The sequence below is a fragment of the Helobdella robusta genome (genome assembly GCF_000326865.2).
Source record: "Helobdella robusta unplaced genomic scaffold HELROscaffold_112, whole genome shotgun sequence".
Taxonomy (NCBI): Eukaryota; Metazoa; Annelida; class Clitellata; order Rhynchobdellida; family Glossiphoniidae; genus Helobdella; species Helobdella robusta.
Genome location: NW_008703630.1, coordinates 260,051 through 275,391, shown reverse-complemented (window position 1 = coordinate 275,391; position 15,341 = coordinate 260,051). Strand labels below are relative to the sequence as shown.

Sequence of the window (15,341 nt, the reverse complement as noted above, 5' to 3'; positions counted from 1 at the left end):
AAAACAACACAAAATATTCACCCATTGTTAATAAATGTAAAGTTATGAAAAATTTTTCTCTTGAAATCGTTAATTCAATTATGTGACGCTTACATGTTTCTAATTTACCTAAACAAAGACCCTGACTACTTTTAGTACTCTTCTACTACCACTACAAAATTTTTAAATTAAATAAATTATTAAATATAAACACACATTTTGCAGTACGTCTTTTATTTGGAAATTTAATGTAAATTAAAAAAATGAAATTGATAAATGTATACTATAGTTTACGCATTTTAAATTAACTATATCTCTTTTTGATAAGACTCGGTGGTTTGGTTACTTTTTATTTTTCTCATTAAAGCACACGGTTTTTTTATTTGTATTTAAATATTTACATAAAACTATTTAAAAAACAAACAATATGTGATCAGCTAGAGAAGTCCAGAAATAATTTACATTAATAATTAATAACACTCATTAATTATGTGTTTATTTTAATGCTTACTTGTCAAATTACATGTTAAAATATGTTTAAATATAATTGCATAAACGCTTATTTTAATTCCTACGCACATAGCCATGCAAGCGTGTGAGTTCACTTGAATGCTTACAATTTAAAAACTCACTCACTCGCTCGGGCTTTTGAACTTCGAGTTTGAAACCATAACTTAATCTGGCGAATCGTCAGGCCGGTTTCATGCGCAATACTGTCCTTTCCTTTATTATAAAAATGTACTCGTTTTTGCTGAATTCCCACTCTAAAACGTGTAGTATTTCATTATCGTATGATACACGGTGAACGTCAGGCGTATGAACGAAATCTTTCGCATTCTTTATTTTCTTTTTATTTGCTGTTTTCATTTTCGCCATCTAACGACTTATTTTGACCTAACGACTCATTTGGCATATTCTTCAAATCATCCGGAAGATCCTTCAAATCATTTGGAACATCCTTCATATTATCCGGAAGATCTTTCGAATTATCCAGAAGACTCTTCGAATCATCTGTAAGATCCATCAAATCATCCGGAATATCCTTCAAATCATCCAGAAAATCTTTCAAATCATTTGGAAAATCCCTTGAATCATTAGAAAGATCCTCCAAATCATCCGGAAGATCTTTTAAATCATCCGGTAGACTCTTCAAATTATCCGGAAGACTCTTCAAACTATCCGGAAGACCATTCGAATCATCCGGAAAATCCTTCAAATCATCCGGAAGATCTTTCAAATCATCCGGATGATTGTTCAAATCATCAGTGTTATGATTTATGTTACAGTGTTTGGTCAAATTTTTCTGAGGTTGAACTGATTGTTCTTCATTTGGAAGCTGTATTAATTCCCGAAGACAATCATACATAACAACGAACTCGTTACTCGACTGTGCTGTAGTAGGAAACACCGTGAAATTACTGAGTGTTCAATTAAGCATCGAAAATTTTCAAAAACGAAAATTATTTTCAAATTTATTATTCATAATACCACTTATCTAAGACTTGTCACACCATTAATTACACGGAAGGCTTAGTTCCACTCGTCGTAACAAAAATTTATCAACCGCTTTTGATTTTTTACTCGTCTTCTATATACAAATAAATTTTTTCAATCATAAACATCAAAAACTAAATAAATTTAAGAAACGTTTAAATGTTTCAACAAACTTTTTTCAAATCGATCAACTAAAATTCAGTCGATTTTTCTTATTTAACGTAATTTCCGATTCGTGTTTGAAGTTGCCTGCAACAACATAACAGCGCATGAATCCGTTCACATTTTTCTTCTATGTCAAATAGTTCTCCATGGATAGTTTTTAGGCTTCTCCTCGCTAAATGGATCCAAGTTGCATATTGTAATACCTAAAAACGTTATGTTTTGGCCAGTCTTCAAAAGATAAAAATTAAAACTTTGTAGTAATTATGTGAAGCAGTTGGTCCAGAATATAGACAATTGTTTTTCTTTGTTTGCCAGAAACTTCTTGCGCATAAAAATTTTCACTCGTATTCAACTTCAAAAGTTCTGATAATAATAATAACAACAATTATTATTTACTAATAAAATTAACAACAAAAATAAATGTATTAGTAACAGCTGTATTAGTAGTAGTATTAGAAGCGTTAGTAGCAGTAGTAGTAGTAGTTGATGTTGTTGTTGGTGGTGTAGTTGTAGCAACAGTAGTAGTAGAAGTAATAAAAATAATTATTATAACCATAATATTAACCATGGAAAAATATTCATAATATCATTTATCTATAATAGACTTCTCGATTAGGTAGAATGTTAGGAGAAATAATTAATTGCATTAATCATTTAACCAGATACGTACACGGATTTTTGCTATGCTAATAGGATAAACAATAATAAAATAATAATAATAATAGTGGTAGTAGAAATAGTAGTAAAAGTAGTAATAATAGTAGTAATATCAGTTGTATTATTCTTATTATTATTAATGTAAATTTTTTGACACGCGTTTATGAATGAATGTATCATGCGCGTGTGTTGGTTGGCTTGGCGTATGGAGTGGTTTGGTATGCATGCTGGTATAACGCTGTATAAACTGGTTTTGTATTCATGCTGGTGGAATGTTATGGGAATGGGTTTCATGTGAATAGTATGGCGAGAGTATAGTGAGTATATTTGAGAGTGAATGGTTGTTCGTGGGAATTAACATATAAGTATTTTGGAAAATTCTTTTCTTCAGTTTTTTTCGAGTTTGGTTTTCGAGTTTTAGTAATTTTTCGAGTGAGTTTTTGAGTTAGTTTTTGGTAGAGTTTTTGGTGTAGTGATTGGAGATAATTCGGTTCCTGGCGTGTTTGGTTTTGGTCATTTTAGTAATTGGTGAGATTGTTCTGCGGGTTTTTTTTCTGACTTTAGTTACTGTGTTCTGTTGCTGTTTTAATTTAGTTTACTATTTAGTTTGAAACATTTTGGAAACATTTATTTTGCAGAGTAATTCTATTTGACGCAGACTTGTCTGCGGATTGTCAGTAAGGCCGGATTGACCGACTAGCAAGCAGGGCTTGAAAGCACCTGCCCGGCCCGTGTTTTCCGACCCGGAAATAAACATTCGTGAGGAGGCGAGTTCCGGTCAAAAACGAGACTGCCTAGGCTGGCGGCGGCGTTTGCTGGTGTTTGAACAGAGAAAAAGATTACGCCGCGTGGCAAAAATTCACACTATTATTAGTAGTAGTAGTAGTAACAGTAGTAGTAGCCGTAGTAGCAGTAGCAGCAGCATTAATAGTAGTGGTATTATAATTTTAAAAAAATCGAAAAATGTTCATAAAAAAAAAATTAAAATAATTGAAAATTTATTTAATTATGCGAGAATGTACCTTTCATGCAGATAACGTAATGATCTTTTGCTGCTGATGTGCAGGACACTGTTCTCCATGAAACATCGTCGATACTCATGGCTGAGCATTTTTTCTCGTCACCGTAAAAAGTTGTTTCAGAATTTCCAATCCAATTCGTGAATTTCGTGAAAACGTCTAAACGAAACAACAAATTTGAAATTAAGAATTTGGTAACTTTTTGAAAGAGCAATTAATAAAAGAAAGTTTATTAATATTTGAACAATTAAAAGAGAAATATAACCTGGTTCATCCTCCCAATACCAACTAATCTTTGAATATCCCAACCAGTATGCTTTATCTCTATTTATTTTTAATTTACTAGCGTCAAATTTTCCATTAAATGTGAATAAATCTTCCCCTTTCTGTAGACAATAACTTCTTGCATCATACCAGGTTTTTTCACTTTCAACAATTTCATAACATTTTTGTTCATTCGGGCAACCAGCTTAAAATTAGCGAAAACAAATTTTATAATCTAATTAGACAAAGTAGTATTTAATAACTATAGAACAAAACAAATATTTCTTCAGAAACACTTATGAAAATTTCTAGTTTGATTAATAAAATTTGAAATTTAACCTGATTTCGAACACAAAAAACGATTTGGCTTATTCCCAATCATCAAGTTCAGTTTATCGTCTTCAATGAACAAAAAGTTGTTACCTCTTCTCTGTTTAAATTCTACATAATCTGAAATTTTCGTTTTGTCAGATAACCAATCTATTGAATTATATAAAATGTTTGCGTGCCCTAGGACGTAAGGGTTTGAAATTTTATTAAATTCCTGTCAACCCGACAAATTGTTCGATTTTAGGACAATCCTAAAGTTCTGTTAGCTACTTTTCATTTACTTTTTTGCGCGGTTGTCTAGCTGCATAGATATATATTGACGAAAATAACTCTATGGTCCGCGTTAGTTAAATTCGTGTTTAATTTTTCGATATTTTTAACCATAGATCGTAAATAATGGTCAAGTTTCTTTAGTTCAAAACCAAAATTTTTAAGCATGATAGAACAAAAATGTTTTTGTGGTATTCCTATACCATCTTCAGTGTTCGAATTGATACGTTGTTTATGTGGCCGATTGCAAAGGTATAATATTCATATATTCTGTGCCCTTACAATTTTAATTTTTTGTTTGTTTAATGTGAATGTTGATGTTGTCAAATATATCTAAAGAGCATGATCTCTTTTTTGTAAACTGAGCTTATAGGTACGCTCTTTTCTGATGTAGGAAGCAGGAGAACAGAACTAGATAGTCACTAAACTACTCACTAATGCATATAAAAATCCCATGGTCCAGAAAATAATGGAAGGCAAAAAACAAAAAATCTGTTACAAAAACAACAACAACAACAATGCAACTTACAATAAGAACAAAAGTAACATAGTAATATATTACAAGAACAACATGTCAACTGCCTGAAAAGAATCATAAAGATAACGTTCAAGCAACAAACAAAAACGATAGCATTAAACTACGAATATACTACTCCAACCAAAGAACGTTATAAGGCGTTATAACAATATAATGGATTGATTGACCAGACAAGTCTTGTGGGCCGCATTTTGTCTACTATTCTTATTTTATCTTGAATAGCCCCAACTCTAAGTTAATACTTCAACATAAAACAATTATTTGGTTTTTAAAAGCACATAATAGGAAAAAGAATTTATTTATTAGAATTCATTATATAATTTTATCAAAGTTTTGAAATTGCTATTAAAAAATACTAGAATTTAACAAAGTAATAATATAAAATGTAAATGAAGAGAATTAAAAATTTTTTACATCATTACCTTCTGGTTTCAAAATAGAATGCAGTTTATGGTTCTGTTCAAAATCAGTTCTTCTCAAACCAATGAAGACACCATCATTTTTATTCACGTTAAGTTTTGAATTGTTCAAAAAATTGTTAAGAACACTTTGCTGATCTGAATTCAATATTTTCAGAATTTTCCCTCCAGTTGTTTGACAATGCTCACTCGCTTCTTCATAACTTTGCACCATCACTTCAGATCCGTTCGAATACAAGGTGGCTCCCATTGATTCATAGTAATGCTCCACGTAGGCAGAGTCGACGAAAGTGTTTTGAATGAACACGAAAACTGTTTGAATGTTCACAAAAGGAAATTTGTTATTTTATTTTATAGTTAAAATTTTTTATCGTTGTTAATATTTTAGATATGATTTTGATCATGTGATTCACGTGTCTGAACTCAATTTCTATTTATAGGAATTTGTTTAAAATGATTGAAGTGAATAAATTAAATGGTGCGGTGAGAGTGGCTCTTTTTTGTTAAAAGACATGTTGTACAGTAAGATATATATATTCTAAACGATTAACTACTATTTTTGAATTTTGTATTATAATTTGAACAATTTTTAAAATATTATGAGCATAAAAAAGTCAATTATGAACTACGAAAATGAATTGAAAAAAATTATTAAAAAAAAAACCTAACCTTCAAGTATAGAAAGGAAGTTCATTTTGAAATTCAGCAAACGGTTTATAAAAATTTTTTAACGTTCTGGTGTGACATTGTTTGATGTCCCCCTATTTATTCTAATAAAATTATAACAGATATGCATGTCAGTCATCGTTCTCACAATCACCTATTTATATAATTATACTTAACCATCATAATCAAAGTTCAATTAAACACATCAGCGCATGTTCATATTGAGTCACCAGTGAAACTGTATACTGCTAGAAGAAAAAGAATTTCTAAAACAACATAAATAAACAGAGAGGTTGCCAAAGAAAGGGCTTTGGTCTGAAGGTTCTCTATAAAAAAAAAATGTGGGCAAGGTTAAAAATTAATGAAACGAAATCTTTATAGGTTTGTAAAAATTCAGTCTCGAAACTGTTTCAGCCTTCTCCGCTATAATTATGGTGGGCCAAGAAAAGTATCTGTACTGATGACGAAGGATGCTTGCTTGACGAAATACCTGATTGGTTTTCTGGATTCATGAAGACACATACACCTTTCAGTCAGAGAACCTGAGGCAACATCTATTGCTTGGACAATAGGCTTCAATAGATCTACGTTCCGCATTTTTAATAACTTGTCAGCAGTTTATGAACGTGTGAACCATAGGCTATCTACAACATTGACAAAACAGAAATTAATTACTACAAAACATCATCCGTGGAGAATTGTTGCTCAGAATGGTGTGAAGCAAGTTTGTGCTATTGTTTTGAAAGAACGTGATCTATTGGGTCACCTTGGCTGTTGTAGTTGATATTAATTAATATTTTTTAATTTTAAAATATTTTTTATGTCAATGAAATTGCTTAGCAACAGTTATTAAATACTGGTTCAACGTGCCCCTGTGTTCAATACGCCCTGTGAGTGGCGTAGGTTTAACCGCATGACAGGCTTGCAATTATACCCTGCTAGAATTTAATATATTATTTGAGATACTTATAATAATGAACAATTTTAAGAAGTTTTAATTCAATTTGGGCTTGAACGTATAAATCCAAAACTAAAGCAGTTTGTCAACTCATGAAAAGGGCAGTAAAAATGCTCACAGATTTTCAATAGGATTGAGATCATGACTACTTCCTGGCCAATCCAAAAGCTCAATATTGTTTTTTTTAAACCATGCCTTGTGGCATGAAGCACCATCCCGCTAAAAAATAAATGGTTGTCCTTTTGAAAAATGTCACGGGCTGATTGAAAAAGTTTTCGCTAGAGAACTTCTCTACTGTACTTGTTAGCGTTTGTTCGCCCATCAAGCACTTGCAGTCTGCCAACAGAATCCTTCGACATGCAACCCCAAACCATTACACATCATGATGTTTTATAGTGGGTGTAAAACACTCTGGAAAGCATTCCTCACCCTGTCTGCGACAAACATAACACATACAATCCCTTTCTAAAGTTGATATGCGTGTTTCATCACTTCACAACACATTCTGCCACTGATCAGTAATCCAACTATAATGTTTTTTGGCTCAAACCAGTCTTTCTAGACGTCGAGAAAGATTCACGTAACGTTTCTTACGAGAAATTCATGTCCATTTTCTCCTTTTTCGTTCTATTCTCTCCCATTCCCCTTTTTCCCACTCTACATATTTCTTTTAAAAAAAATTTATGGATGGCAGGGAACTCTAAACATTCTTTTGCCACTAATAACTTGAATGATTGATTAATCGGTTTATTAGCAATTGCAAAGTCTATGTTTTTAACAATCATTTTTGGTAATATCATTATTAGCAATCTCTATACTTTTTAAAAATTTCATTATCGCCTCAGAATTAGTTTTTTAATGTATTTCAATATCTGACTTAATATTTATCGTGTCATCATTATTATAATTTTATTATTAACCTGTTACTATCATCTTGTTTAGTTTATTACATCATTATCGTTAAAACTGTTGCGATCAAAATTGCTGCAGTTGACTATGTACTAAGTATTATTTTATGACGAATGATTATTTCTGTACTATCTTAATTCATTGTTAAAATGCATAATTAATAATGATTACGTCGCAATTAATAATTACACCAGCATAAATGAGTATTGGAAGATACAGAATGAGTCGACATTTCAATAAATCATATATTATCAGTTCAAGGGTGGTTTGTCATTGTTAAGTTTTAAAAAACGAAGATTATATTCAATTCTGGATATATTAATAGATTTTAATAATTGAAAACAAGAAGTGAAAAGAAAAGAAAGATTTTTGTTGTGAAGATGATGAGGATGATCGCATCGTACATGATGATGTTCCAAAATATATTTGAAGGAGGTGTTTTTGTTAGAAAACTGAAGTTGATGGGGAAAATGCATTGCGTTCGGTCTCGTCAGAAATGATGCTAATTCTCAGGACTGATATGTGCAAGTTGCTCTGCCTTAAATATAAAACCATCTTCCAACAACATTGAAGCAGATTGTTTCATTAAATAACATCAGACGAGAATTAAAAATTTATTGCTTCAAAAAAGTATTAAATCACAGTTAAATCCTCTGAGGAATACCAATACAGTGATTCAATAATAAAAATAATAACCAAATAACTGAAATTTATATAAATTGTTTGAAAATAGTTTTTAAAAGTTTTTTTTACAAATAAGTATAAAATAAATTTTTATTTGTCTACAGTAGCGTTTAAAATCAATATACCATCTTTCGTTTAGTTGCCACCTAATAGCCTCAGTTGATTTAAAACACGATAACATTGAAAAGTTTGTTTTGAAAATTTAACAATAAATAAGTAAAATGAATAAAAAACTTATTTACACATTTATAATTATATAAATTTATATTAATATATTGTCAAAAGAGTTGTGAATACATATTGCTTACTACGTAGATTTTCCTTATTTCTGGTATGACTGTGCTTGGATACGAGCCCTCATGCACAGAAAAACAGTAGGTTCACTATTCCAAGGTTTCTTTGTATTTGTCGAATCTTTTTTTCAAAAGTCTTTTGAGGTTGGACCAGCTACTCGCCTTTTGAAGTTACTATGCCCTCTATAAACTGGACAAAACAGATGAGGCAGACAACGTTTGATATACAGAGACCAAATCCACCAACATTTCGAACATATGAATCCGGAGAAAGAGCAACAACATTGAGAACTGACCAAGCTTGTAAAAGAAAAAAAGTTATAAATATGTTTCGTCGTGCCTAAAAAGCCCGCCCGATCATGATTCTGTCAATATTAATTAAAGAAACCATATCGGATGAAGTAAAGCGAGGCTGATTATTTGTCCAGAAAAGTGCCGGATTCGGATATTTTTCATCCGACTCTGACACTGCTTATTAGTTGGTGCTAAATTTTAACATATGTGACAAAACGCCTGTCAGATTGTGTGATGTGTAGTCAGACAGAGAATGCCAAACAAATTAGAAACGCACACAAAATTGGTGCCGTGAGACAAACTCGCTGACGGATCAAAAAATGATTACAAAAATGTTTTCTTTTAACGGCGACAGACCGTAAACAAGATGGCATATTAAAATTTTAAAATTTTGAGACTATTATGGAAATGAGGGCGCATGGAATTTTTTAGTTCAAAAGGTGTGCAAGGAACAAAATATTTTAGAAATTTTTGGGGAAATTTTCTGAAACCGCCACGTTTTCCGTGCTATTAATTGTCTATAAGTATAATTTTCATCATTAGATGTATTAAATCAAAAACTGTAGATAGAAAATGAAAATTTTTTAATTTTGATACGTTAGCCTCAAATGTTTTAAACAGCATCACAAAAACAAAACACGAGATTTAAAAGTTAGTCCATCTCTAAAAGTATTAAAAAAGCAAAACCAGTTTCTTTACGAATTGTTTGCTGTCAAAATTATTATTGCATATTAATTAAAATTACTAAACACACATGCAGAAATAAAACACATTTAGTAATGTTTAATATCTTTTAATTAATCAGCTTTATATACACCTAAGCCATATTATACCCTAAGTTTGTTAAAAAAATTATGGAATGTTCGAATAAATGTGTTAAAAAAGTCCAAAGGCAAATTTTCTTCTGCAAATAGTTGATGAGCATGATAAAATCATAATTTAGTTGATTGTGGGATGTTTTCATCTCCATTTTCCTTCGAGCCATTCTGATTTTTATCCATTTCGTTGTTTGGATTTTCAATCTCCCAGCAACGTTTGAAGAGAATATAGATCAGTTCTATGATTTCCACTGCACTCGCCACTGTCACACCCAACCAGAGGGACAACATCCCTCCAACTGTGCCAATCATCATATCACTTGTGTATGCCGGACTATCTGTTTGAAAATAAGGAAAATTTTGTCTCATCACAAAATTTATTTTCACTAAAGATTCCTGCATTTGAGTTAAACTTGATGAAGAAACTTTTGAAGTTTTGTGGCTGGAAGATTTGTTATAGTAACTAAAATAATTAACGTATCTTTGCATAACTTCTGGGTAATCCATGCAACCTTTCCCAATGAAAAAATTCTCAAAAATGTCAAGTTGTATTGAAGGTGGTGGCCAGGTTGTTGATGTTATATAGTATTGATATAACATTTCGTTGCATGGAGACAAACAATTATCTGCACACTCACCAATAATATTGTCCAGATCGTCTTTATAAAAATATTATGATTCAAAAAACGAAAATGATTTTAACTAAAGAAATATACCATATTCCTTGACAAAAAGTCCACAAAGTTTAGAAAAAAGTGTATCAAACATATTTGAATCATTGGCAGGCATGTTGAAAAATGAACTAAAATTTCCACAATATGGTAACTTCTCTAATTCCGAATCCAATAAATACAGCAAATGCGATTTACATTGATTATTTCGACATATGAACTTATGTAAGCAGTTCTCTCTGCACATATTGTACGTGTATTTAATTGAGGACAAATTGTTCATGGTTTGCTGCTTAGTACAACCCAATCTGTAAGTTTTTAAACTAAAGTTTCACATAAATAAACAATGACTTATAAAAAAACAGTGAACTAATAATAAATAAGCAGTCAATAAATTGAAAGAATCTATAATATTCAACAAACTTGTTGTGAGGTTTATTCAAACGTCTTCTTTCAGTTTGAGTAATTTCGACGATATTTTCAGTTCCAGGAGCCACATTGAATCCACGCTTGAGGTCCGCAGGAGTTCCAGGACTGTGCACACTCACCTTAACTCCTCTCGATTGGGAATTCAAAAGGGAAGATTGGTAGGTCATTTTCGTGTTTCTGATTGGACCAACATTCAGCAACAAACTCATTTCCCTGACAAGATTCGAGGAAGAAAATTGTAAACTGCTTGTTTTCAATGTGTAGCACGTTAAATAATTTTGATTCCAGGTTTTTGAGAAATTATCAATGGAACAATTTTTACCCAGTTCTAACCAATTTGCACCAAAGAAACTACAATCTACAATAAAGCTAGGACAATCAGTGGAATTTTGATAATTTTTCTGTAAGTTTATAATGAAACCCGATACGGTTTTCATTTTTTTGAATATTTTTGTGAAAAATTCAAAATTAAAATAATGATTTTTGTCCACTCTGTCCCGTAGTTCTTGAATAAAATTATTTTTTACTTCATCAACTTTTGAAAAATATTCATTCATGGACATTTCTTCAGGTTCACCAGCAGCAAAAGGATCCAAGTTGCATATCGTGATGTCTGGGAAAACAATGCTTCCATCAAACTGTGAAAAAGTCATTTTGAGATATTTTCATAATTTTGCAATTATATCAAAGAATTTTTAAATTATTTCTCAAATTTTTTTTGTAGATAGGGCGCATATATTTGATGATTTAAAACGAAAAGATTTTAAAATACTTTTTGCCGAAATTTGATGAATAAAATAAAGCTACCAAAAATAAAAAATCCAACTTATATTTTTTCAATAAACAAATTTAATATCATTATTTATCAACTTTTATTTATCAACTTGGGCAATTTTTTCTTTTTGCTGATAGCGTAAGTTTGGTAGTTTTTTCAGTTCAGTCGTTATTGCTTTTTAAATTTTGTTTTCTCTGATCTGCGGGTCAACTACAATGTTTTTTGGCTAAAAAATCTACAACAATTTTTCAAGAAATATTTCTTTCCACTGGAAAGGTTAAAGTTTTTATCAGTTTTTTAAAGAATTAAAACACCAGAGGCTTGACCCACAAAGTCAGCACACACAATCATCTTAAATGATAGGCTACGTTATGATACCATCAACTAAATAATAAATATCAAAGAATCAATTTCATCTAACTTTCAAACCTTTCTCAGGCTTTTTTTTATTATTTTCCTTTAAGCATCGCGATTTAAAAAAATGAAAGAAAAGAAAAAAAACTAAACCTTTTCACCGAATTCCGTTGTTATTGTATAAGTGTAGTAGACATCCAACAACTGGTGCAGCCTGTAAACCAGGTAGGTCGTACATCCCAACAACAAAATCGCCCATAAGGATTTCAGGAATATATCGTTTGATTTGAAAAATTTTGATATTCCACGCACTGATGTGTTGTTTCCATATTTTCTTAATTCAGACTTTATGACTTTATTCATTTTGTTTTTAAAGTCTCTTAATTTTGCAACATAGCTTCATTTTCGCCAATCCGAATGAAGTTACATTTCGAAATTACTTTTAAAATCAATGTTTGAATTGAAATGTTCAAATATTTAAACAAAGTATCTCAGAAACAAGTGAATATTTTAATTGAGATACATGACAGAGACGTTCCTCAGCGCAAGATAATGAAATTTGTCATTTTCATTTCCACATCACAGTTGATTACATTGAAAGTATTTTTACAAGATATCCAATCATGAGTGAGCACTATAAATAAAAGATTTTAAACGGTAAATTCCTACTTGTGGAATACTTTGAAAAATGTTTAAAACATAGACTGATGATATAGGCAGTCATTAGACACGACATAATACAATACAATTTTCCATATTTCGTGAAAATCAGATTTCACGAAATTTAATTGAATAAAAATACTCAATTAACAATTTTAATCATTAACTTTTTGAAAATTAATAAAAATTTTTTTATTAAACATAAAAAACAGTTTTACATTTTTGTAAAACTTAATTGAAATTTTAAAAGATTTAACACATGGAAGTATCGGAGTTGGAAATTGAGATCAACAGTTTTATAATTAAAGTTATATATGCTTAAAGTATGTAGCATTAGATATATTCGCACACGCCTAGAGTGCTTTCGATCAACTAATTGCATCGGGCTTCCTGTAAACAATACAGTTATTAATTTCCATAGAAACTTTAGATAAGACAAACTTTTCATTAAAAAAATCTATTTGCATCGCATGGAGAAAATGTGTGAAAATTTTATAGTAATAGTTCAGAAGTCCGGATAACTGAAGCCAACTCGTCAATTAGAAATGAAATTTTTGACTTTGTCTTTTATTTTATCATAAGTAGAATTAGAAATTAAAATTCTAATAATTTTAGATTACTCTGAGCATGGCTTCTTTTTCAAAACTCAACTATAAAATTTTGTTCAAGCGCTCCTATGAAGTTGACGCATAGTTTGGTTGGAACACCCTGATAACAAGACTGTCAGAGTTTTTGGATTTATAGTTAATTGCAAACTACTTTACTACTTTATATTCACCAATAAGATTGTTTTATTTCAAAATTTCAAAGCTGAACATTTTATTTGTTCATTTCAATTGAATAAAATGACGACGCGGCACGCTTCCATGCAATATAAGTGCTTTCTATCTGCTAATCGCCAACGGTGCAGTTTTGTTAGTGTAATTGATTGCTGTGGGTTTTCATGTAAATAATGCTGTTATTAATTTCTATGGAAACCTTCGATTTCACCAACATCTGATGGAATGTTTTAGGACCTTATGAATATTCTTTATTGTTCGTTAAGCCGGTCATAAATATTAATAAGGGCCAAGCTAAATCAACACAGTTTGACACGATCTTGTTAATTATTAAATTGACAGTTACTAAAGTAGTGTTAATTGAATTTGCAATTTCTATCATAAATGCTGTTCTAGGTGTGGCCTAGTTAGATCATGATCATTAGGACAGAAGCCATATTGAAATAAGATTGGCAAAACTTTACATTAGTACTTCAAATTAAAAACGAAATTTGAGACAGTGATGTAATGGAGAGTAATGAAAAATAGGTGTAAAAGTGAATTTTTGTTAATAACGCTAAAAAATTAATTTGAGTAAATTTATACTGATAATTCTAAATAAACAAATTTTTCTTTATGTTCATTTTTTTATTAATTATTGCTTTAGATATATATATATATATATTAAATGTATTTTAATTTTTTTGTTTCCAAAATGTAATGTTACGACATAACTTTTCAATATTAAATGGCTTATTTACTTGGTTATATAGTAAAATTAAAAAATTTAAATTCTGCCGTGACATTTGTATTTATAAATGCATGCATCAAGTTGTGCCTATAGGTGTCCCAAGAACAATTGTTGAAATTGACAAATCAAAAATTATTAAAGCTAAATATCAAAGAGGAAGAAACGTAAATTCTAGAGAAGGGTGGATTCTAAAAAACGATCATCTTCAGCACTTGTTGCAGTTTATATAGATAATTTAAAAGAAATAATATTAACACGTTATTCAAAAATGTTTTAATAAACCAAGTTACCTGTATTTGTGCACACACAAAAATGTTGAGTCTCCTTATTCGTACCAGAACCTTTACTTCTTCCAGAAATTAATTTTCCGTCTTATCCAATTAATAAAACGATGTACCTATTGTCTTCGAAATTGTGTTTAAGATTATTTTTGGTTTTCATAGTTGGTCAATTTAAAAAAACATCCCCATTATATAAAAATATTTTTGGTTATTAAAAATAGTAATTTATTTATGAAGTCTTTTTGTCTTAACTTTGTGGTTGGAATTTTATTCAGTCACATAGAACATTTAAAAATGTTATAACTATATAAATAACCAAAAAAAACTTCAGACAATCGCTTTTCGGATCAGAAACGGAGTATGACACATTTTCCTGCTCCAAATACTTTCTTCTCAAATCAATATAGAAAGCGTCTCTATCATAATAGTCTATCTGTTCAATAAATAAACTTTCTTGTTGTTCATTAAAAATTTTCAGCAGCCTTCCACCAGTTGTTCTACAAATATTACTTGCTTCATCGTAACTATCAACCTTCAAATCTTTACCATTTTTTTATTTAGTGAATTAGCGTTTAAAATTTTAAAATAAATTAAAAAATATTCTTTCAACTCAAGAGTTCTAAATTTTAAAAACTCCGCACCTTCCGGGACGGAAATCCCTACACACGAAAATACACTCAAATTACTTTCATAGCTAAAAACCCATAAAAAGAATCCGCACAAACCAAACAACCTAAACTAAATACACATCACAGTGGTAAGTGGAGCAAGTTCCTCATCGTCTGCATCGGCTCAGTCAGATTGGTCCCCGGCTCCAACTGAGTCTTAGAGGAATTCTTTCTTACTTACCGATTGCAAAGAAATTTTTATTATAGTCGTTTTTGTGTACTGCGGGGTTGTTATGC

The 15,341-nt window shown here is 30.6% G+C and overlaps 3 protein-coding genes across 3 annotated transcripts; 1 reads left to right on the top strand and 2 right to left on the bottom strand.

Moving 5' to 3' along the window:
* Positions 1 to 1,077: 1,077 nt before the first annotated feature.
* Positions 1,078 to 1,242, top strand: HELRODRAFT_137300 (hypothetical protein; the record flags this gene model as incomplete). The annotated part of the gene is made up of 1 exon (XM_009013217.1): positions 1,078 to 1,242. A coding segment is annotated over one exon (165 nt), but the record flags the coding sequence as incomplete, so codon positions are not given.
* Positions 1,243 to 2,585: 1,343 nt separating this feature from the next.
* HELRODRAFT_183623 (hypothetical protein) lies at positions 2,586 to 5,829 on the bottom strand (the record flags this gene model as incomplete). The annotated part of the gene is made up of 7 exons (XM_009013216.1): positions 2,586 to 2,789; positions 3,016 to 3,110; positions 3,318 to 3,473; positions 3,580 to 3,783; positions 3,918 to 4,028; positions 5,139 to 5,447; positions 5,805 to 5,829. The coding sequence occupies 7 exons, from the start codon at positions 5,827 to 5,829 to the stop codon at positions 2,586 to 2,588; spliced, it is 1,104 nt and encodes a 367-aa protein (XP_009011464.1).
* A 4,042-nt stretch (positions 5,830 to 9,871) lies between these two features.
* HELRODRAFT_158191 (hypothetical protein) lies at positions 9,872 to 12,349 on the bottom strand (the record flags this gene model as incomplete). Its single annotated transcript, XM_009013215.1, has 4 exons — positions 9,872 to 10,383; positions 10,474 to 10,736; positions 10,852 to 11,495; positions 12,140 to 12,349. 4 exons carry the CDS (start codon positions 12,347 to 12,349, stop codon positions 9,872 to 9,874), a joined length of 1,629 nt encoding a protein of 542 aa, XP_009011463.1.
* Positions 12,350 to 15,341: the final 2,992 nt, after the last annotated feature.